General features: G+C 42.7%; 1 protein-coding gene across 2 annotated transcripts in view; it reads left to right on the plus strand.

The window, feature by feature from the left end:
* The window catches only part of RASGRF2 (Ras protein specific guanine nucleotide releasing factor 2), a 140,187-nt gene that overhangs the window by 43,011 nt on the left and 75,360 nt on the right, over positions 1-21,816 (plus strand). For both annotated transcript variants that reach the window (XM_075726430.1, XM_075726431.1), the window contains exons 2-5: positions 7,796-7,902; positions 16,942-17,089; positions 17,725-17,814; positions 19,438-19,691. In XM_075726430.1, coding sequence (XP_075582545.1) covers positions 7,796-7,902; positions 16,942-17,089; positions 17,725-17,814; positions 19,438-19,691 — 599 coding nt within the window. The remainder of the gene's footprint in view (positions 1-7,795; positions 7,903-16,941; positions 17,090-17,724; positions 17,815-19,437; positions 19,692-21,816) is intronic.

The raw sequence follows: 21,816 nt of genomic DNA on the forward strand, positions 1-21,816 counted from the left end.
GCTCATTCTCCTTGGTCCTTCAGTGTTTCAGTAACTGAATTGTTGCAAGCATCACCACTAATTTACACTGGAAAAGGTATGTCGGGTTGCTACAACTACTGGGGGATGAAAAGGAGTAACCAGTGAAACAGATGTAGTGATAAGTTATCAGGGGATAGAGATAAGCAATAGGATAGGAGATATCCTCTGCAGTTTCCATGTGAGGTGGAGGGAAGAGAACGAGCTGTGGGACTGTCCCCATGCGTTGGAGAGTGAGGTGCCTGTGTCAGTGTGACTCTCACTTTATAAACAGCAAATGCTCTTGTCAGTCACAAGGAGAACAGCATTCTGTTGTTGGGAAATTTAGTCTTAGCGGTGTCTGCATTGATGGAAGCTCTACCTCAGTATGCCTTAAAAGCAGTGTTTCTGTTACAGGGCATATAGCATTTGGGTTGGGTTTTTGTGTTTGGTTGGTTCGTTGGTTCAGTTTTTGTTTTGTTTTGTTTTTTACCAGAACGATGCCTGGTTTTCCCCTTGGAAAGCACGGCAACTTCAGAGCTTTTGGTGTCTTATTTTGAATACAGCCGTTATTTGGGCAGTTTTATAAGGACAAAGTTATGGTGTGAACTGTGGTCAGTGGGGAGCCCAGCATAATAATCAGTGTACTCTGGTACAGGATACTTACACTCAGTGTCTTAATCTTGTTCCAGTATTGTCTCTGAAGTGGATGTGCCCATCAGCTCATTCCTTAGTCTTTCCCTTTCACCATAGGAAGACACTCTGATTAGCACTAGATACAAGTCAAAGAAGTGATACACAACAATATTCTTGATGCGTCTTGATCCCATTGTTCTTTCCTTGACTGTCAGTCAAGATAGTGCCTTCATACCTATGCAAGCTGTATGAAGCTTTCCCTCCTTTTTTTCCCAAGCTTTACATTGGAGAACTCTGCCAAAGATGTTTTTATTAAAATGAAGGCTTACCATTTTGCTTGTGCATACCTGAATGCTGAAAAGACACCTTAAAATGAAATTACTGATTTTTTTAATATCAAAATACAGAATGTGCATTTTATCTTCTGTGAGTCTGACAATTTTCGGAATAAACAACAATAAAAAAAATTGTCCAACTAAACCACAGGCTTAACTTGAAACATAAGTGCCTGCCTGCTAGTGGCAGGCATGATGAATGATGATGATGGTATTTGATGTGTGTCCCATGGTTCTTAAATATTTACTGTCATCACTTCAAGATACTAGCAGTGTGTATGCAGAAAGGTGGTTTTTACCTGTACTGTACTGCAGTGATGTGGAAGCTGAGCGCTTTACCAGGTTGAATGGCAGTGCTAAAATTATGTATGTCTATCTATAAATATATATATATGTATATAGGCCCACTCACATGCATCATCAACTTAAAAATCTAATAAAGCTTCACAGATATGTTCTTATTTTCTTGTAGTAAATTAGTTTTGTAAATGAGCAACGCTTATTTTAAAAAAAGAATTCAAGGATGACTTAGAGATTCTTTTTAGAGGCATGTTATGATATTTTGCTTGCACTTTGCTTACTCTAGAGTTGACTACTTCTAGGTAAATTATATGAGAGTTGATACTGATGCTTGAGTGCAATATGCATGTTTGAAGGGGGTGGAGGATGTAGATGATTTTTAAAGTAGCTTCTGAAAACAAATGCCTTTTATAATTTAGCTTTTGTTTCCATTGGGTCCAACCCTACTGCAGTAGCCCTCTAAGTTTGTTTGAATTTGCGCATTTTCTTGGTCTAACTAAGTGTTTAGATCATCCGTATCACCATAGTAACTGCACACCTCTGAGTCTAAATTCTGTGGCATGAGATCACTGCAAGTGTTGCTCAAAAGAGGTCTGAGTTATCTCACTTTAAAAGTAGGGAGGACTGTAATATTGTCTCTCCCTTTAAGTTTAATCCCTACACAATGGAATTAAATCCAGTGCTTGTCTACACTTGTGTCTTTATTCTAATTTTATATGTAGCAGCTTTATGAAACACAAATAACTTGTTACATAAAATGCAGCTCTGAACAGTGTGATTTATCTTTAAATATACTTTTAAAAATAGACTATTCCAGTCTATAAAGAGCTCATTTGTGTGTAATCTTGCTGCACTTTTTACTGTCCCATAGGTTGTTTTCAACTGCACTGTATTCTTATAAATTTTTTTATCTGTCACTGCTGTGGAGAATCCTATGGACCTGATTAAATGTTTCTTTCTATGCATGGCATTCAGTTTTAAGTGATATGCACTGTTCACAAACCTCAGTTTTACAGGATCGTCCTTTTAAGGATTTCTTGATCCTCGTCTGTGCTCTGGAGTTCTTTTGTTTCTGAAACATAAAGGATCTGAGCCTGGACTTTCTTTGTATAGCCCGTTAAACGTGAATGCTGCTTCTTATTTTGCCTTGTTTCTGTTTTGTTGGTTTGTTGCTAATCCTGCAGTGCTTGTGGTCTTCTGTATAAAAAGTGTTTTGTATACACATAACGACATTTAGTAAGTTAATATAATGCACAAATGAATAGTTTTCTCTTTACAGAAAGCCATGATACATACTCACGTTACCCAAAAAGAAACCAAACATATGAGTGTGCTCAGACACAGAGGCAGCTGGGTTTTGTAAATGTGAGGTCCCCAGGCACAAACCTCTATGCAAATACAGGTGCACAGACAGTGCTAGAGCCAGTGTAGTGAATCCAGTGCATCTGGGGTATATTGAACCTGCTCTGTACACACTGCGCAGCCAACTTGTGTGTTGTACTTGCACAGAAGGCTGCCAGATGTTTCAGAAGGGGCCAAAAAATGGCTGAAATAATCTCTTTTTATATGGACAAAATTCATTATCAGTGTTGACAATATCTGCAGCCAATTCTCTGTAGGTAAAATTTCATCCCTCCTGTTTCTGTTTATGCTTGTGTTCCTCCTGCCTTGAAAATGGCTTTTAATTCTGAGGTGTTTTATATTTGCTTGATCTCCAGCATGGCATTTGGCTCAGAGTGGCTTTTTCAGCTGAGCTGTGAGCTTGACGAGGAAAGCAGAATGTTTGTTGACATCACTTCAGGTTTCATACTGCTGTAAACAATGGCTAATGGTGTGGGAGAACACAAATTATATACCTCGCTTCCTGACTGGAGCAACTTTGCAATTTGCTGTTAGATGCCAGACATGGTTATATTTGGTTCCCTGTTAACTGGGATGAAGGTGGAAAAGAGGTGGAGAAGTCCTAGGTAATGAAGAGAACTGAGTGATCTGGTGCAGAGATGTTTAGCTATAGGAACTCCTGAATCATATCGGACCTGATAACCAGATGGTTTTATGTATGGGCAGGTCCCTCACTGGTCCCTCTGCCTGTGAAACAGCTGTTTTACTAACGCGTGCATTTAAGGCACCTATGGAAATTACAGGTGTGCGTTTAGGTAGAATATTTTATCACCTATTTTCATCTAAGCTGCAAGAATTCTGTTTGCTATCTGGCTGTAAGTTAGTATGCAAGCTATGCAAAATAAGGTTGTAAATTACCAAACTTGTGAAATGGGTTTTAAGGTACATGACTGGGGGTTCTGCCCTCCTCACTAGATATTGCTGTTATTACTATATTCTGAAAGTAGCAAAAACTTTCCTGAAATTTGTGTTCTATGGAACATACCATGGGCAAAGTCATAGAATCATCATAGAATCATAGAATGCTTTGGATTGGAGGGGACCTTTAGAGGTCATCTAGCCCAACCCCCCTGCAGTGAGCAGGGCCAGCTTTAACCAGACCAGGTTGCTCACAGCCCCAGCCAACCTGACCTGCAATGTTGCCAGGGATGGGACCTCCACTACCTCTCTGGGAAACCTGTGCCAGTGCTTCACCACCCTCATTGGAAAAAATTTCTTCCTTATATCCACTCTAAATCTATTCTTCTTTAGTTTAAATCCATTACTCCTTGTCCTGTCACAACAGGCCTTGCTAAAAAGACTGTCCCCATCCTTCCTGTAGGCCCCCTTTAAGTACTGGAAGGGTGCAAGGAGGTCTCCTCGCAGCCTTCTCTTCTCTAGGCTGAACAACCCCAACTCTCTCAGCCTGGCCTCCTAGGAGAGGTGCTCCAGCCCTCGCATCATTTTGGTGGCCCTCCTCTGGACACGCTCCAACAGGTCCATGTCCTCCTTGTGCTGAGGGCTCCAGAGCTGGACGCAGCACTCCAGGTGGGGTCTTAGCAGAGCAGAGTAAAGGGGCAGAATCCCCTCCCTCGACCTGCTGGCCATGCTTCTTTGGATGCAGCCCAGGATACGGTTAGCTTTCCGGGCTGCAAGTGCACATTGTCGGCTCATGTCCAGCTTCTTATCCACCAGTACTCCCAAGTCCTTCTCCACAGGGCTGCTCTCAATCCCTTCATCCCCCAGCCTGTATTGATATTGGGGGTTGCCCTGTCCCAGGTGCAGGACCTTGCACTTGGCCTTGTTGAACCTCATGAGGTTCACACAGGCCCACCTCTCCAGCTTGTCCAGGTCCCTTTGGATGACATCTCGTCCTGTTGGCATGTCAACTGCACCACTCAGCTTGGTGTCATCTGTAAACTTGCTGAGGGTGCACTCAATCCCACTGTCTATGTCATTGATGAAGATGTTAAATAGCACAGGTCCCAGTACGGACCCCTGAGGGACTCCACTTGTCACCGGTCTCCATGTGGACATTGAGCCATTGACCACGACCCTCTGGATGTGACCTTCCAGCCAATTCCTTATCCATGGAACAGTCCACCCATCAAATCCATATCTCCCCAATTTAGAGAGAAGGATGTTGTGGGGGACTGTGTTGAAGGCTTTATAGAAATCCAAGTAGATGAAATCCATTGCTTTTCCCTTGTCCACTGATGCAGTCACTCCTTCATAGAAAGCCACTAGGTTGGTGAGGCAGGACTTGCCCTTGGTGAAGCTGTGCTGGCTGTCTCGAATCACCTCCCTGTCCTCCATGTCCTTGAGCATAACTTCTAGGAGGATCTGTTCCATGATCTTCCCAGGCACAGAGGTGAGGCTGACAGGTCAGTAGTTCCCAGGGTCCTCCTTTCTTCCCTTTTTAAAAATGGGCACAACATTCCCCTTTTTTCAGTCAGCAGGGACTTCACTTGACTACCATGACTTTTCAAATATCATGGAGAGTGGCTTGGCAACTACATCAGCCAATTCCCTCAGGACTCTGGGGTGCATCTCATCAGGTCCCATAGACTCGTGTACATTGAGGTTCTTCAGGTGGTCTTGAACCTGATCTTCCCTGACAGTGGGAGGGGCTTTACTCCCCTGGTCCCCATCTTTTGGTCCATTGATTTGGGAGGGGTGAGGAGAGAGGTTGCTGGTGAAGACTGAGGCAAAGAAGTTGTTGAGTACCTCAGCCTTCTCCTCGTCCGTTGATACAAGGTTGCCGTTCTTGTTTATTGAGGGGGGGGGGGGGGTTACGCTTTCTTTAACCTTCTTTTTCTGGTTGACATACCTGTAGAAGCCCTTCTTGTTATTCTTTACACCCCTTGCCAAATTCACCTCCATCCTTGCCTTGGCCTTCCTGACCCCATCCCTACACAGCCGGGCAGTTTCCCTGTACTACTCCCAGGACACCTGTCCCTGCTTCCACTGCCTGTGCAGTTCCCTCTTGCTCTTTAGTTTGACCAGCAGGTCTCGACTCAGCCATGCTGGTCTCTTCCCTTCTTTGCCTGATTTCTTACACTTGGAGACTGATAGCTCTTGTGCTCTATGGAAGGTGTCCTTAAAGATCTGCCAGCTCTGTTCCATTCCCCTGTCCCTGAGGACCATCTCCCAGGGGGTCCTTCTGACTAACTCCTTGAAGAGCTGGAAGTTGGCTTTTCTAAAATTTAGGGTCCTGACTGTACTCCTCACTTTTCTGATATCCCTCAGGAGTGTGAACTCCACCAATGCATGATCACTGCAGCTCAGGCTGCCTCCAGTCTTGACATCACCAATGACCTCACTTGCATTGGTGACCATCAGGTCCAGTATCATGTCACCTTGGGTAGGGGTGTCTATTGCCTGGCTTAGGAAGTTGTCGTCTATGCATTCTAGGAATCTCCTGGATTGCCTGCAGCTCACCGTGTTGCTTTTCCAGCAAATGTCGGTGTGGTTGAAGTCTCCCAGGAGGACGAGATTCTGCAAGCATGAAGCCTCCCGGAGCTGGAGGAAGAAGGCTTCATCAGCAGGCTCACCTTGATCAGGTGGCCTGTAGTAGACACCAACCACAAGGTTCCCTTTGTTGCCTGTGTCTCTGATTGTTACCCATAAGCTTTCGACCTGCTCATGGCTATTCTTCAGGGACAGCTCTTTGTATTGATTTCTTTATGTAGAGGGCAATGCCTCCACCCCTCCTTCCTCGCCTGTCCCTTCCGAACAGCCTGTAGCCATTGATAGCCACATTCCAGTCATGGGATTCATCCCACCAAGTTTCGGTTATGGCAATCAGGTCATAGCTTTCTAGGAGCACAGCAGCTTCCAACTCCTCCTGTTTGTTGCCCATGCTTGTGCGTTCGTGTAGAGGCATTTCATCTGGGTTGTTGGCTGTGTCACCTTCTTAGTGGAACATCCCTTGTTTCCCTCGGGGTGTTTCATGAAGGTTTCCTTGTGAGTTCTATCTATCTCAGGAGCCCCCAGCTCATCTCCACAAGACTTCAACTGTGCTGCAGCATCCTCATCATGCCTCTGTGCAACAGGTTGAGGGCTCACAGTAGCACCCCATCTCTCTAACCATTGTGTACCATCCCACAGCTCATCACAGGCAAGCTTGATATATTCCCCCTCCCCCTTCACATGTAGTTTAAAGCCCTGTCAATGAGCCCCGCAAACTCCTGAGCAAAGACCCTCTTTCCCCTTTGAGAAAGGTGGCTCCCATTTGACACCAGCAAGCCTGGTGCCATGTAGGCCGTCCCATTGTCAAAAACCCCAAAGTTGTGACTGTGGCACCAGCCACGGAGCCATGTGTTAAGAGATTGGATCCACCTGTTCCTACCAATGTCACCTCCCACAACTGGAAGGAGGGAGGAAAAGATGACCTGTGCCCCCGATTCCCTCACTAAGCGTCCCAAGGCCCTGAAGTCTCTTTTAATCACCCTTGGGCTGTGCACTGCAACTTCGCCACCACCCACGTGGAAGAGCAGTAAGGGGTAGTAGCCCGAGTCCTTCATGTAAGAAATGCCATCAAAGAATATGACACTTCTTGTGTGAACAGCCTTTTCCTGTGAAAACAAAAAGTTGTTGCAATGTCAATTATGGTCAAGGCTTCTTGAAAGAAGGGCAAAAATGTTTGGGGAGTGTAATGAATGAGAAGGGACACTTCCATTGTTCTTTTGGAAAGGTGAGGAAATAAGCTAGAGCCAATGCACCGTCCACAGTCTTGTGAGGAAATGGTGGCAGTTCCAGACTTAGTATCCTGTGCTGGCCTCAAAGAAAAATTTTAGGTGAAAAAATGCAAGGGAAAAAGAACTACAGACACCCTACTACAGCCACACTGTTGTATTCAAATGTAGAAGCTGCTTAGGGAATTATATTCTGTTTTCTTGTATGTGGGAGCTTAAGAACAATAACTTACAATAAGTATCATGAAAGCTATTACCTTGGTACCCAGGGGAATATGTTAAGGATACAGTTTCAACTCCAATCCATGTTTCATGACTAATAGCTTAAAACACATCTTCCTAGGCTGGCAATGCTTTAAGCTGTGTTTAAAAAGTCAAACTTTTTTTAAAATTATATATCTATTTTATTTAAAACAGTTTCTGAACACTTTTTTTTGTTCTAATTTGCAGCATTACTTTACTGTTCTTTTTGGCCATGAAGGGCAGAAGCCACTGGAGCTCCGTTGTGAGGATGAAGTTGATGGAGATGAATGGGTAGAAGCTATTCACCAAGCTAGGTATGAAACCTGATTTTTAATCCTCACCTCCATTTTATTGTAAATAAATCGATAATAATTTGAAAATCTAAATTCACTCTCTAAACAGAAATATATGGTACAGTGAATTAGATGTGTATTTCTTGTGAGTCATGGGTGTGTTATAGGAAAAAATGCATTTATCATTCATGCTTATATCACTGTATTTTATCATTCACGAGTGATTGTGTTCCAGTTGAAATTAGTTCAAGAATACTCTTTTATTGGAAACAACCCCTAGGATTAGTCCTCTGCTGGAGACAAAACGTGTTGTATGAATGAAGAAATAAGTGATATGCCAAATGAATAAACGAGTGTTTCTTAAAAAGCTCTTATATAGGAATAAATGTAAGAAAGAGGAGGTCAAACCATTATGGTGATAAAGTGCAACAAATAAAATTTCAACTTCTAAACTGAAGTCCTGAACTTCAGTCTTGTGAAAAGGGATGTGGTAGGACTTCCAGCCATGCAGTAATCTTTCCCTGAGAAAAGATCTGCATGGGGAATGGGCAAGGTTTACGGTATAATCTAAATGAAAATCATCTAACTGAAGGTTTGTGAAATGGTTTGCGGAGGGAAATGGTCTTTGCTGAAACGCACTTTCTCCAGCCTTCTCTCATAGACACTCACCTCAGCTAATCTACAGTGCCATGGTAACGCACAAGGAACCAGGCAGTTTCTGAGTTGCTTAGGACATGAGCCATGTAAACAGAAGTGATTTTGCTTTATAACTAATAATATGACTTTTTGCCTTGTGGTAAAGGCATTCAGGGGAACCAGGATCCTACAGTTCCCTGTTCTCAGGTTATTTTTCTTCCTGTCCATTGCCTGGTGTAAAAGGCATGTAAGCAAGAAAAGCTTCATAACACTGAGTTAAAATTTCTCTCTGGGTAGTTCAGTCCATAACTGTATCACACATCCAATTCAGTATATTTTAATGGGACTCCGTTATGAGCTCCACATGCATACCTACTTTTCATCTCTTTCCATTTTATTTGAATTCTCGGCTGGTTTGGGTTCTCAGTAATATCCTGGGTGGCAGAGTAAGGTTTGCTTCTTCTGAGTTCAGTTCTGGGCTGGAGGATTTGTTCCTGGCAAAATCCTAATTCCTCCATCAGTGACTGCATGTGGAAGTTCTGTTTTGGGCTTTGTTCCAGAACTCAGTCTCTTACAAAAAAATCTGTTTCACCCTCAATACACTGAGATGGACTTTTCACCCTCTCTTACAAATTCTTTTTTTTTTTTTTTTAATATGGATGCAGTACTCATCAAATTTCTTGGCCTTTTCTACTTTAGCTTATTGGAAAGTCTTAATTTAAGTGCTTCAGACTGTAGTTTCATGTAAGCTTTAGTCCTGCATAAGCCCACATCGCTGCTGAAGGAAGCAGCTGTCACTCTCCTAAGTCAGTCATTCATTCCCACACCTTTCCCAACCCTTCTCTCAAGCAGCCTCAAGTGAGAACTTAATTGGGAAACTGGTTTGCAATAAAAGGAATTATGTTTGTGGTGGTTTTTTTTTTTGCCAGGTTAGTTTTAATCCATCTCATTCCTCCAGGTCTGTTCACTGCACATCCATGCAACACACCTGTGTTCATTGCACAAGGGAGAGGGAAGCACATGGGTGGGATGTGGGAGAGCATTAGTGCTATGTGGGGGGGAAAGCGGGAGTGCTTCTTTCAGCTAGGTTGCTGTTTAAAGTGTATGAGGAACTACTGCTCTCCAACTGGCAATTTAAAAAAAAAAAAAAAGACTTAAAGCCTTGCTCTCAGATTTGTTGGCACACTTTGCTTGCTAATGCAGGATGCATTTCACATAGTATTTTGCAGGCAGTTGTAAGCTCAGTATGGTAGCTCAGAGCTGCCTGGAAGCTCAGAGCAAATGCCTTGCTACTAATGCCTTGCTGTGGAGAAACTGTATTAGCTGAGGCGTGGTGCTGTAATAACCACAATTTTGTAGTTTCCAGTTGGCTGGGAATGAGGCAGAGAGAATATGAGTAATGTTCAAAACATGGCTAAAGCAATCTCATACCTGCCTTCCAAATAATGTCTAGCTAGATCCGCAGAACAAAGCGGCAGGGGTTGCCAGAGCCGGTAGCTTGATAGAGGTGAGGCTGCTGCTGCTCCCTATACCCAGGTTGAACCAGAAGTGAGTCCAGGCATGTATTTCCAATTCAAATGAATACACGTATGTACATACAAACACAGCTGGCTTCACAGATCAGCACGGGCAGAAACATTTTGCAGATGACACCAAGTTGGGTGGGAGTGTCGATCTGCTGGAGGGTAGGATGGCCCTGCAGAGGGACCTGGACAGGCTGGATCGATGGGCCAAGGCCAACTGTATGAGGTTCAACAAGGCCAAGTGCCACGTCCTGCACTTGGGTCACAACAACCCCATGCAACGCTACAGGCTTGGGGAAGAGTGGCTGGAAAGATGCCTGGCCGAAAAGGACCTGGGGGTGTTGGTAGACATCCGGCTGAACATGAGCCAGCAGTGTGCCCAGGTGGCCAAGAAGGCCAACAGCATCCTGGCTTGTATCAGCAATAGTGTGGCCAGCAGGAGCAGGGAGGTGATTGTGCCCCTGTACTCAGCGCTGGTGAGGCCGCACCTGGAATACTGTGTCCAGTTTTGGGCCCCTCACTACAAGAAAGACATTGAGGTGCTGGAGAGTGTTCAGAGAAGGGCAACAAAGCTGGCGAAGGGTCTGGAGCACAGGCCTTATGAGGAGCGGCTGAGGGAACTGGGGTTGTTCAGCCTAGAGAAGAGGATGCTGAGGGGAGACGTTATCGCTCTCTACAACTACCTGAAAGGAGGTTGTAGTGAGGTGGGTGTTGGTCTCTTCTCCCAAGTAGTTAGCGATAGAATGAGAGGAAATGGGCTCAAGCTGCACCAGGGGAGGTTTAGGTTGGAAATTAGGAAAAATTTCTTTACGGAAAGGGTGGTCAAGCATTGGAACAGGCTGCCCAGAGAGGTGGTGGAGTCACCATCTCTGGAAGTGTTCAGAAAATGGGTAGACATGGCACTTTGGGACATGGTTTAGTCTAGTCTACCCTTGATTGGTTTAGTGTGGATTTGGTTGTATAGGTTAATGGTTGGACTGGATGATTTTAAAGGTCTTTTCCAACCTAAACGATTCTATGATTCTATGATTCAGCACTCATGCAGCACAGACACCACCAGCAACCTCATCCTGTTGCCCTCTCTGATTGATCAGGATGAAGATATCTGAAAATGGTAGTGGAAGTGGAAAAATGCTTACAATACATATATACAGTATGGGTCCCCCCAATAAATAGCCTAGCCATGTAGTCTTTCCAGGAGCTGGCCATGGATCCTCTGTCTCCCCAGTTGCTGGCACCTGGAATTACAAGCCCCCAGTGCCTGCAGACCCTCTCCAGTGGCTGGTTCTCATTCCCCCTCACTCACAGATGAGCTTGCATCCCCCTCACTCCAGCACACTGTGGATCCCCCAGTAACTGGTCTAAAACACTTAGTCTACTCGAGTAACTGGCCCTGGAGCTGATGGACTTCCATGTACCCCACACACCCACATATGCACTGTGGATCCCCCATTAATTGGTGCACAGCTCCCCCCAACCCTGCACATATGAACACATGTATAGACCCAAACATTATGGGTTTCTCCTGTAACTGCCTTGCACACTCAGTCTAGCTGGTAACTACCTCTTGGATATTCTCGTCTCCAGATGTCACAGGCACACACACACAGGTGTGCAAGTCAGTTTCTCAACCAACCACCCAACCTCATGGTCTTCCTGGTAGCTGGGTTGGAATACCTGTGCCCTCCAGTAGCCAAATCACAGAGTCTCTGATGATCTATCCTAGACTTACTGCATCTTCAACACCTGGCTTCCCAGCAACTAATTCTACTCACCAGCTAGCCAGGCTTGACACACACACCCAGGCAATACAGACACACTCCCGTCTCTCCAGTGAGTTACTGGCACTGCAGACACACAGGGACCTATGGCCTCTGAGTCTCAACTCAAGTAGCTGGCACTCAAAGCTCCATGGATGCATATATGGAGTCCCCTCACCCAGAAAGTAGTTGGAAATGGAGTTTAATGAGAAGACAGGATGGACTGTGCTGATCAGGTGCAAAGAGCATGGCCAGACAAGTGTACTGATCAGCCTGGTTACATGTATCCCTTTATCCCCCCTTTATCCCCTTATCTCTGTGTTTTCCCAAGTTTGCTCCTCTTCAAACTTCCTTGATCCCTCCCTTTCTCTGCCTTCGGTTCCTCCATTAAACATCCCATAACAAGCCTTGTACAATCCCAAAATGCTCTTCCCTGTATCCCGTAAGTTTCATACCCCTATAGTTGGTAAACCTTGAGAGCCTGAAAGGTGATCTGGAGAGCCTTTCCACAGGCTCATCTTGATGGGTTTCACCTGCTGGCTGACAAGGCTGGTGGCCCCGTTGTCATAGCCCTTGGAGGAGCTGGGGTGGGGTAGAGGGCTTGTTTCTTTTACTGGGTTATTTGGGTTCTTCTGCCTGGCACTGTGACCCCTCCTGTTTGTGGAAATAGGTCTTTCAGGGGCTGATCTTGTGATAGCCTTGGCAGCAGCCAGGTCAGGGGGCTCGATTCTCTCAATTAGGTTATTTCGGTTACAGCAGCTGCCATCGTTCCTCTGTGCTCCCTTGTCTTGGTTAAGATCAGCCTCTTATCACATACCCAGAGATGACCGTACCTCCTGTGCTCCTTGCACAGCACTTCATAGAAATCTGTTTTATCCCATAGAAGGGCTATGTTCCTGGAGCAGACATCTCAGTGCTGCTGCAGAGGGCTCCTTAAGCCCCTCAGTGGGGCTTGTAGGTCTTGGCAGACAGCACTTCAGATACCTTAGACACAAAACTTCAAATGCAGTGACAGTTATTCTGGTATTATGGTTGTACAGGTGATTGGTGTGGTAGTTGTTTTCTAAAGAAACATTTGAAATCCCGCCAGTCAAACTCTCTGGAGATAGTAGCTACAAGTTCATAACAGCTCTGTGAACCCTCAGCTTACGCAGCAAGGAGCGCCCCTTCCATTGTATTTTGTCTGGACTTCATAGCTGCTGTTGAATTCTGTCCCAGTTTTGCATAATGGGGTAAGGTGCCTGTCTGCTCCAGTTTGTTTGTAGATGAATTCCTACAGTCAGATTTTCCTGGATAAAGGAGTACCAGGGCAATTGAAACAGCTGCTTTTAGTATGAGTTGTAAGTGAGTCTGATGGGTAACATGTTGGTTAATGAGATGTGTTTCCAGCATTGTCTTATTCTTGCATAAGAGTAAGGTAGCATAAGGTAGCATTCTCCTCCCCACACACCCATGGTCCTAGAGTAAGCCATTCCCCAACTGACATGGTTTGGGTGCATGAAACCTCCTGTGGTTGTTGGGTCCACCCTTCTGAAAGAGTCTGTATTCCAGTTTTTATTTCCCTGTCTCAGTTAAAAGGGTCTTGTAGTAAAAATCATCAGCCATTTGGGTTGTGGACTTCTCATGCTTCCCCATGTATCACACAGTCCTACACCCACCCACCCACCCTCTGATCCTGGTTGCTGTAGTTGTTCACCAGTACAAGTGCCATTTCCCATCTGTTTGACTGGAAAACACCTCTTTTACAGGCTTTCTAAACAGTTGTCCATGAGTGTCTGAAAGCCCATTTTTGTATCTTCTGATAAGCCTCAGCCCTGTAACCCTCACAGCCATAGGTGTCCTTTGATATCCTGTATCATACAGGAGTTCATTAAAGGCTAATGGTATTTGTGTACAGGTGGTCTCCCAAGTCACCTTGGTTAGAGTCATAGGAATGGATTCCATAAGTTCTATTGCAACTTTTACTGTTTCCATCTCTAGTGTGGCTGATAATGTGCCATTATACTTTAAAACCTGTCTGGAGGCTATTCCTCCTCTGTTAAGGAGTCCTACAGCTGCTTGAAGGTGGTTAGTATGGGCAGATGTAGGCAATTTCTTTTGCATTCCAGACCCCCAGAGCCATATTGCCTGGTTTTCATAAAGAGTTGGTTATGTTGTGCATTTTGCATTTCAAAAGGGTGATTTGATATGACCATAAATAGTTCTGGCCAGGTCCATTGCCTGGTGCCTTCAGCTGCCTGAGCAGCTTTAGTACAATTAGCATAGCGTGATCCAATGAACCATAACTCTGGTCTGAATTCAGTACAAAAATCAATTATATTTGCTAGTAGCACCACTGGAACCTTTATCTTGGTCTGCTACCACAACAAGGAGACCCTAATAATAAGGCACTGGTTAAACTTTCTCTATTTTTCCTATATTTTCTGAGCCTCTCGCAGGGCCTAAATGATGCATCATTTTTCTCAGGACTTTCTTCATTTCTTCCTGTTTCCATGTGGTAGGTAGTGGTCAATCAGAGCTTAAGGTTCTTGAAATACCTGGTTTGAGTCCTGTCTCTGCAGACCATAGTAGGAAATTGGGATAGCCTCAGCTTTGAGGATGTTCTGTCTTCAAGTCTTACTACATATTATTATAAATCTATAGAATTGCTTCTCTCAATAAAATGTTAATACAAATTCATAGAAAGCTGTGGCTCACAGCAATTGCTTCTTTCTATTAAATGATATCCAAGCCAGAGAACTAGATCTAGGCTGGCTGCTTAAAAGTTGTTACATTAATTTTCATCTTCCTTTGACATTTGAACACTTTGGTACCATTTTCTTTAACAAAGGATTTTTTATACAGTCTAATCAATTCAGTATTGAAACCCTGTGCTCCTGGAAGGCTCCTGTCCTAGGTTAGCACTTTAGGCATGATGATCTTTAACTCATACATACAGAGAGTTGGGTGAAAAGGGCTGTTGGAAGTATGTGAAGTTTATTCCAAAATCCTATGATTTTCCTTTCCCACAGCAAATAGCTGTTCTGAGAAGGAAAATGGACAGCCTATTCTAAGTTACTCTAGGTGTACATAGGCTTTTCTAATTAACTTCTCTTCATACTGCTGATTATGGGAGTGAAGGAAGTGTTATTTGGTTTCCACTGCTGAGACTGACATTTTAGACAGCCAAAGCCAGTAGCCAAGCAAAATAAGTACCTCTCAAAAGAACAAGAACTTTTCCGTCTTTCATAGCAAAGTTCTTCTTCCTTAGTAAAGCAAGACTATGGAAGTCTGGCTTAATGCATTTAAGGAAGCAGAAAAATCTACATGAAGTTTCTTCCCCTAAAGGAGGAAAATAAAAATTAAAAAAAGTGGAAGAAAAACATTGTATATAATAGTACTCTGAATCTTAATGTCAGCTCTGACTGCAGCTGCTATTCACCCTTTGTGATTCTGTGTCCTACTATTTTCCTCAGTCTTGAATAAAAACAAAGCCAAATTTGTCAAATTTTGTATTGGCAACATTTGGTAGAAAATGTTGAGAAAATTTTGAAAAGGATAACTAGAAAAAATGTCACCTATCTGGATCTGGTTGTAGGTAGAAAAGACTACTCTTCATATTAGATGTAAATCAAGGTGGTGCTGCAGGCACTTACATATGTTACATATGTTTTTATCTTCCTAATGTCTCTCATCATTGTAAAAGAACAAGTGCTAACTATATTTCTCACTCAGACACTTTTTATCATGTGCAAATGCCTTTTAGGGTGCAAAGAGATTAAGTACTATGGTTTCTGAAAAAACAAGATTCTTGCAAAACAAAAAAGATTCTTATTGAATAATTTTAAAGAACTAAATCTCATAATTTATTACTGTCTATTCTACAGTTAAGATATATGGTTTTCTTCATGACAGACTTTTTTTACGTATGTTGTTTGGCTTGTTGGAAGAGACGCTCTGAGCTTTTTTTTGCCATTTATTGTTTACTATAGCTGTAGCTAAAATATAAAAATAAATGCAATAGAATTAAATTCACCTCTTATTCTTTTTATAATGCATTCAAGGAGGAAAAACTTTTGCTTTATGACAGCTGTGGGTACTCATTCTAATTATTTTAAATCTAAGCTTGTTTTCCATATTAGATGTTGAATTTAGTAGCTTTACTCAATATTGGCCCCCTCCAGTGTGTAACTGCACTAACACTGATTGAAATAGCAGTAAATATATTAAAAAAAAAAAAAAATAACTGGAGAGGATGCACATTATTACATTTTTAAAAACCTCACAATATTTAATAGCAAATGTTAATTTTGGGTGCTGTAAAAAGTAGAAAGAAATTTAGAAGGAAAAGATGTGCAATCCAGAAATTCCTCCTGTCGAACCCTGTGCTAACCTGACAGTGGAAAAAAGATGTGATAGTCAGCATTTTCAATGATAGATCATAAAATAGTAAGAGATCCCTTGTCTGATTTCTGCTTTACCTGAAACTGTGAACAGTACTCCACTAGGATGCTCACCACTGCTCTGATTGTGACATCTAATTATGCTAGGGATACTGTCCCTTTTCAGGAAAATACAAATCAATGGCAGTTTGCCGCCTGAGAGCTAAAAGAATGGATTGATACCATAGTTCCTGTTACTAATTAGAATAAATGCATTTATTTGAGTAATCTCAAACTGGCCTAAAAAATAAAATAGGTGTTAGCAAACTATAATAACAGTTATGATGGGAATTCTTCCACAAAGAGATCTAACAGGTGGCGAGAATTAGGAATAGTTCTGATGAAATGCCAGATGCCCCACAAGACTTCCCAAAAGATGGGAAAAAAAAGCAGCCCTTAAAATAAATAAATTGAATTAACAGAATTCTGAGGCTTAGCCTGAGACTGAGAAGCTCATAAAAGGTTCAGTGCAATTACCTTGCTCTTGGTAACTCTATACTGGGAATGTGGGTACTGCTAGTGCCTGTGTCTACAAAGGATACTGAATGCTATTGATTTGGATGATGGATTATCAAGCTATTCATTATATATTAAGACAAACAAATGCGGTTTTGCAGGTTTTTTGTTACTGGTGTAATATTTATACTGTCAATATCTTGTAAGGGGGTATGGAAGACAGTATCTGGCTATTTTTACTAACATAAATGTTTTCCCTTTTAGTTATTCAGACATTCTGATTGAAAGGGAGGTGTTAATGCAGAAGTACATTCATCTTGTCCAGATTGTAGAGACTGAAAAGATTGCAGCCAATCAGCTTCGACATCAGCTTGAAGATCAAGACACAGAAATTGAAAGACTTAAATCTGAGGTATGTGCCAGAGTTGTTAAACAATCATTGAATTGTAATATTTTGCTGTGTGCACTGCAATAATATCCCATATTTCTGTAATATTTGTGAAAATAATGGAACCTGATAAGGTTAATATGTAATAGTCCCCCTATGAACCTTGGGTAAATATTTTTCTTAGATATATTGGGGACTGTTAAACTGATTGGATTACTTCTTTGTCAGAGGCTTTAAGATGACACGTTGCTTTGCAGTATGGGTCCATCCCATTGATTGTATTATTTCCTACCTGTCTTCACATGAGGAGTTTGATCCTTGACACATTGTCTTTGGTTGTGACAGTATTGTGGACTATTCCAAACTGCTCTGTTTCACTGAATGTTAAAAATTTTGTTGCAGTACTGAGCTGATAAGGTCTGAAAGGCTCACTTGGTTTTGAGAGGACAACCAGTTCTCTTCTGGTCCTTCTTCCACCTAGATCAAGAGCCTTGCTGGTTTTCAGAGAACTGTGTTCGTGTCCCTGTGTCCAAATACATGCTTGTCATTCTCTGCAGCTTTAACAGGCTTGAAGAAGGGGAAAATATTTTTCTGCTAGTTCTGTAACTAAGAGTTTCATTAACTAGAGAAAGCATTTAATGAGTGGCTGTTTTTGTCAGATTATAGCTCTCAATAAAACAAAAGAAAGAATGCGACCTTATCAAGGGAACCAGGAAGATGAGGATCCAGATATTAAAAAAATTAAAAAGGTAAACATGCAGTCTTCTGTGCTTAAGAGGAGAAGGGTGGGATGGGGGGTGTACTTCTGTGTTTTAGTCTGTGTAATTTTGTCTTAATTTATTTTCATTAAATACAGTCAAGTAGCAAGATTCCTTTTGCCCTGCCCCTACTTAAACTTCTTAAATTATATCAGCTTCCTATGTTTCAGTGCCACATTTATCCTATGGAGTATTTGTTACTTAAGTATTAATTTTTACTTGCAAGGTATATATTCAGTTTCTTAAAGAAGCTTGCACATTGCATTTAATTCTTTGTAAAGATTGAAATTAAGTCATGGGCGATGTCCCGTGGGAGTCAAGTGTATAGTGACTTTATACTCCTTTCTTGTAAAAATGCTTATAAACATATAAGAGAACGACTTAGATTCTGTCACTGCAGCTGGAATACAAATATTGAAAATGCAGAGTGCAGTCTTGATTTAGGTTGTCAGGATATAACCGACCTCCAGAACTGTGCCCATCGCTGACTCCCACAAATCCTACTGCACGAGCATGAATGGAATTAATGTTTGAAGGTGTGGTCCTGTATGTGTCACCCTTATTCTCACAGTGTCCAGTCTCTTAAATTGCATAATATCCTTTATGGTATGTGGACTTAGTTTCTGACTTTTTCTGGGTCACGCAGTCTGAGTCAGGGTCATCACTGAGCTGGTACCCTTGTGTGAATTTTCCTTTTCGTGTAGATTAAACATTGTAATAGAAGCTGGAAATATGTCTTTTAGTAGGAGAGCTCTGATTCTGTATATAATTCATTGCATTCTACATCTTGGTTGTTTTGACAGTTGGGCCCTTTTTTTAAAGTTATTTATTCAGAGTGAACTGCTACCAGTGAGATTTTGCACTTCTCCTTCAAGATGAATGATCTTCACATCAAGATCAGGGCAAAGACATACTGAAATTTTCTATGACCAGATGTAGACCTTTTCTGTAATCTTTAATCCACTTGTAACTTCAGTGGACTTTATTGCTTAAGTAGATTTTTCCATGACATAGAGATACTTTAAGAATGCCAAAAATCTGCCTTTTCTGGGTAATAGTGTTGATGGCCTAGGTGTCTGATACTAAGCAGTATATTGATACATAGCTTTAAATACACATGCTAAGTGGTACCTATTCAAAACAGGAAGCAAACCTAGTTTAACAACTATTTAAGAATTATGTCAATAATGATATCGAGTCTGTCTTGAAATGTGTTACCTGGACACATTGCACAATACTTTTGGGGGTATAAGAGAAATGTGTAAGGGGAGGTAAAAGGAGTTAAAAAGCCTGCACAGTGTGTAGCATAGTTGTGCTGATTGGAAGAGTATATACAAAGGTGCAACATCTGACCTTGATACGTATGTGGTATCTTTTTAATCTGTTTCCTGGCAATAAATACGACCAAGTGATTGTGGGAATTTCATTAACAAACAGAAACCTAAAAAAATATATATTTCAGGAACAATTATAGCTCAATAAGGGCAGTAAAACTTTTTTTTTTTTTAAAAAACAGAGGCATTTCATTTAGGGGGTTATTTCTACAATGAAAAGCTTATGATAAGTTGCGTGATGTTTTTTCTCATTCTTCTTTTCTGCTTGGTCCACTTTTAGGTTCAGAGCTTCATGCGGGGCTGGTTATGTAGAAGAAAATGGAAAACTATTGTCCAAGATTATATTTGTTCTCCCCATGCAGAAAGTATGAGAAAAAGGAATCAGATAGTTTTTAACATGGTGGAGGCTGAATCTGAATATGTGCATCAACTTTATGTTCTTGTTAACTGTTTTCTGCGGCCCTTAAGAATGGCTGCAAGTTCAAAGAAGCCACCTATCAGCCACGATGATGTTAGTAGCATTTTCCTCAACAGGTATGGGGTTTTTGTTTGCTTTTGGGGGGTTTCTCTTACTGCTTCTTCCCATTCTGCTTCATTTTACAGTAGTGAGGTCTGGCACTTGTTTTTTTGCTCTGATGTAAGTAATATCAGTGAGGTAGATGAGGTTTCCAGGTGTAAAAGGCAAGGTGCTGTTGGTGACGATGTTTGAAACCAGCTAGACCTCTTTGCCTCCTTACATTCTGTTTCTTCCTCTGCTAGAGGAAGAAAAAGACAAATCATGCCTCTTGGGGCAGTTCTCAAAATTTTCTGTTACCTTTCCTGTTTCTTTTTCTCTTAAGAGAGCAAAACTGGATTTAGTGGCCTTATATGATCCAGACAAGACCCTGAGGATGAGTACCTCAAATCTTCTATTTTCTGTTGTCCTGCCTAGGGACCCTCCTTCCCTCTCATTTGTCTTTTCATATCCTACAAAAAAGAATTGTTCTTTGCATTAAGCATCCAAATGCTATTGTAATAAATATGTACAAAGAAGCTAGCAAGCATCTACCATTTGATACAGGATTGGGATTGCATCCAAATCTGCCCCAAACTTCTAAGAAATAGAACATGTTCCTTTAGTTATGAGAGAGGTTTCCCTTTAATAGCTCATTCATGATCACTGCACTCTTTATGGTTTCTCTTAACAACTGGGATGTCCCCTACTTCTGTTGATCTCATAAGCTAAAACACAATGTTAAGGTTCATGTTATAGAAAAGTTGTAAGCTTCAAATATTAAACAGAAGCAAGCAAGAATGTAGATGACTACCACTGGCTTGAGGTTTCTGCATCGTACTGAGTCTCTTAAACTACTGAATGCATTGTCAAGGATATTCTTGGAAAACCTATTCATTAAACTATGTGGAACACGTTATTTAATAGATGTTTTTATTTATGTGGTGGTTTAACCCTGGCTGGATGCCAAGTGCCCACCAACACCACTCTATCACTCCCCTTCTCAACTGGACAGAGGAGGGAAAATATAACGAAAAAGCTCGTGGGTCAAGATAAGGACAGGGAGATCACTCAGCAATTACCATCATGGGCAAAACAGACTTGGGGAAAATCAGTTTAATGTATTACCAATCAAATCAGAGTAGGATAATGAGAAATAAAAATCAAATCTTAAAACACCTTTCCCCCACCCATCTCTTCTTCCCGGGCTCAACTTCACTCCCGATTTCTCTCCCTCCTGCCCCTGAGTGGCGCACACGTTGTCTCTACCACTCCTTCCTCAGGGGAGGACTCCTCACACTCTTCCCCTGCTCCTGCCACAGGAGACAGGCCTCCATGAACTTCTCCAACGTGGGTCCTTCCCACGGGCTGCAGTTCTTCACGAACCGCTCCAGCGTGGGTCCCTCCCACGGGGTGCAGCCCTTCAGGAGCAGACTGCTCCAGCGTGGGTCCCCCACGGGGCCACAGCTCCTGCCAGCAAACCCGCTCCAGCGTGGGCTCCTCTCCCCACGGGCCCACAGGCCCTGCCAGGAGCCTGCTCCAGCGTGGGCTTCCCACGGGGTCACAGCCTCCTTGGGGCACGTCCCCCTGCTCCGGCGTGGGGCCCTCCCCGGGTGCAGGTGGATCTCTGCTCCCCCGTGGGCCTCCATGGGTGCAGGGGCACAGCTGCCTCAGCAGGGGCTGCACCAGGGTCTGCAGGGGAATCTCTGCTCCGTGCCTGGAGCACCTCCTGCCCTCCTCCTGCACTGGCCTTGGGGTCTGCAGGGCTGTGCCTCTCACTTGTTCTCACTCCTCACTCCAGCTGCAGTTGTGCAGGTTTTTTTCCCCGGTTCCTGAATACGTTATCCCAGAGGCGCTGCCACTGCGCTGATGGGCTCGGCCTTGGCCAGCGGTGGGTCTGTCTTGGAGCTGGCTGCCATTGGCTCTACTGGACACGGGGGAAGCTTCTGGCAGCTTCGCACAGAAGCCACCCCTGTAGCCCACACACTCCCAAAACCTTGCCATGCAAACCCAATACAAGTTAAAAGAAATAAACAGAATATGCTTTCTACACCAAATACTATATATTTTTTAGATATACTACACTAAAAATTTTAAACAATACAATAAAAATAATCACTTACCTCCATAATAATAACAACTACCTTCTGTTTTTTCTGGTGAAGT

Source organism: Pelecanus crispus, chromosome Z, assembly GCF_030463565.1.
Source record: "Pelecanus crispus isolate bPelCri1 chromosome Z, bPelCri1.pri, whole genome shotgun sequence".
Classification (NCBI taxonomy): Eukaryota; Metazoa; Chordata; class Aves; order Pelecaniformes; family Pelecanidae; genus Pelecanus; species Pelecanus crispus.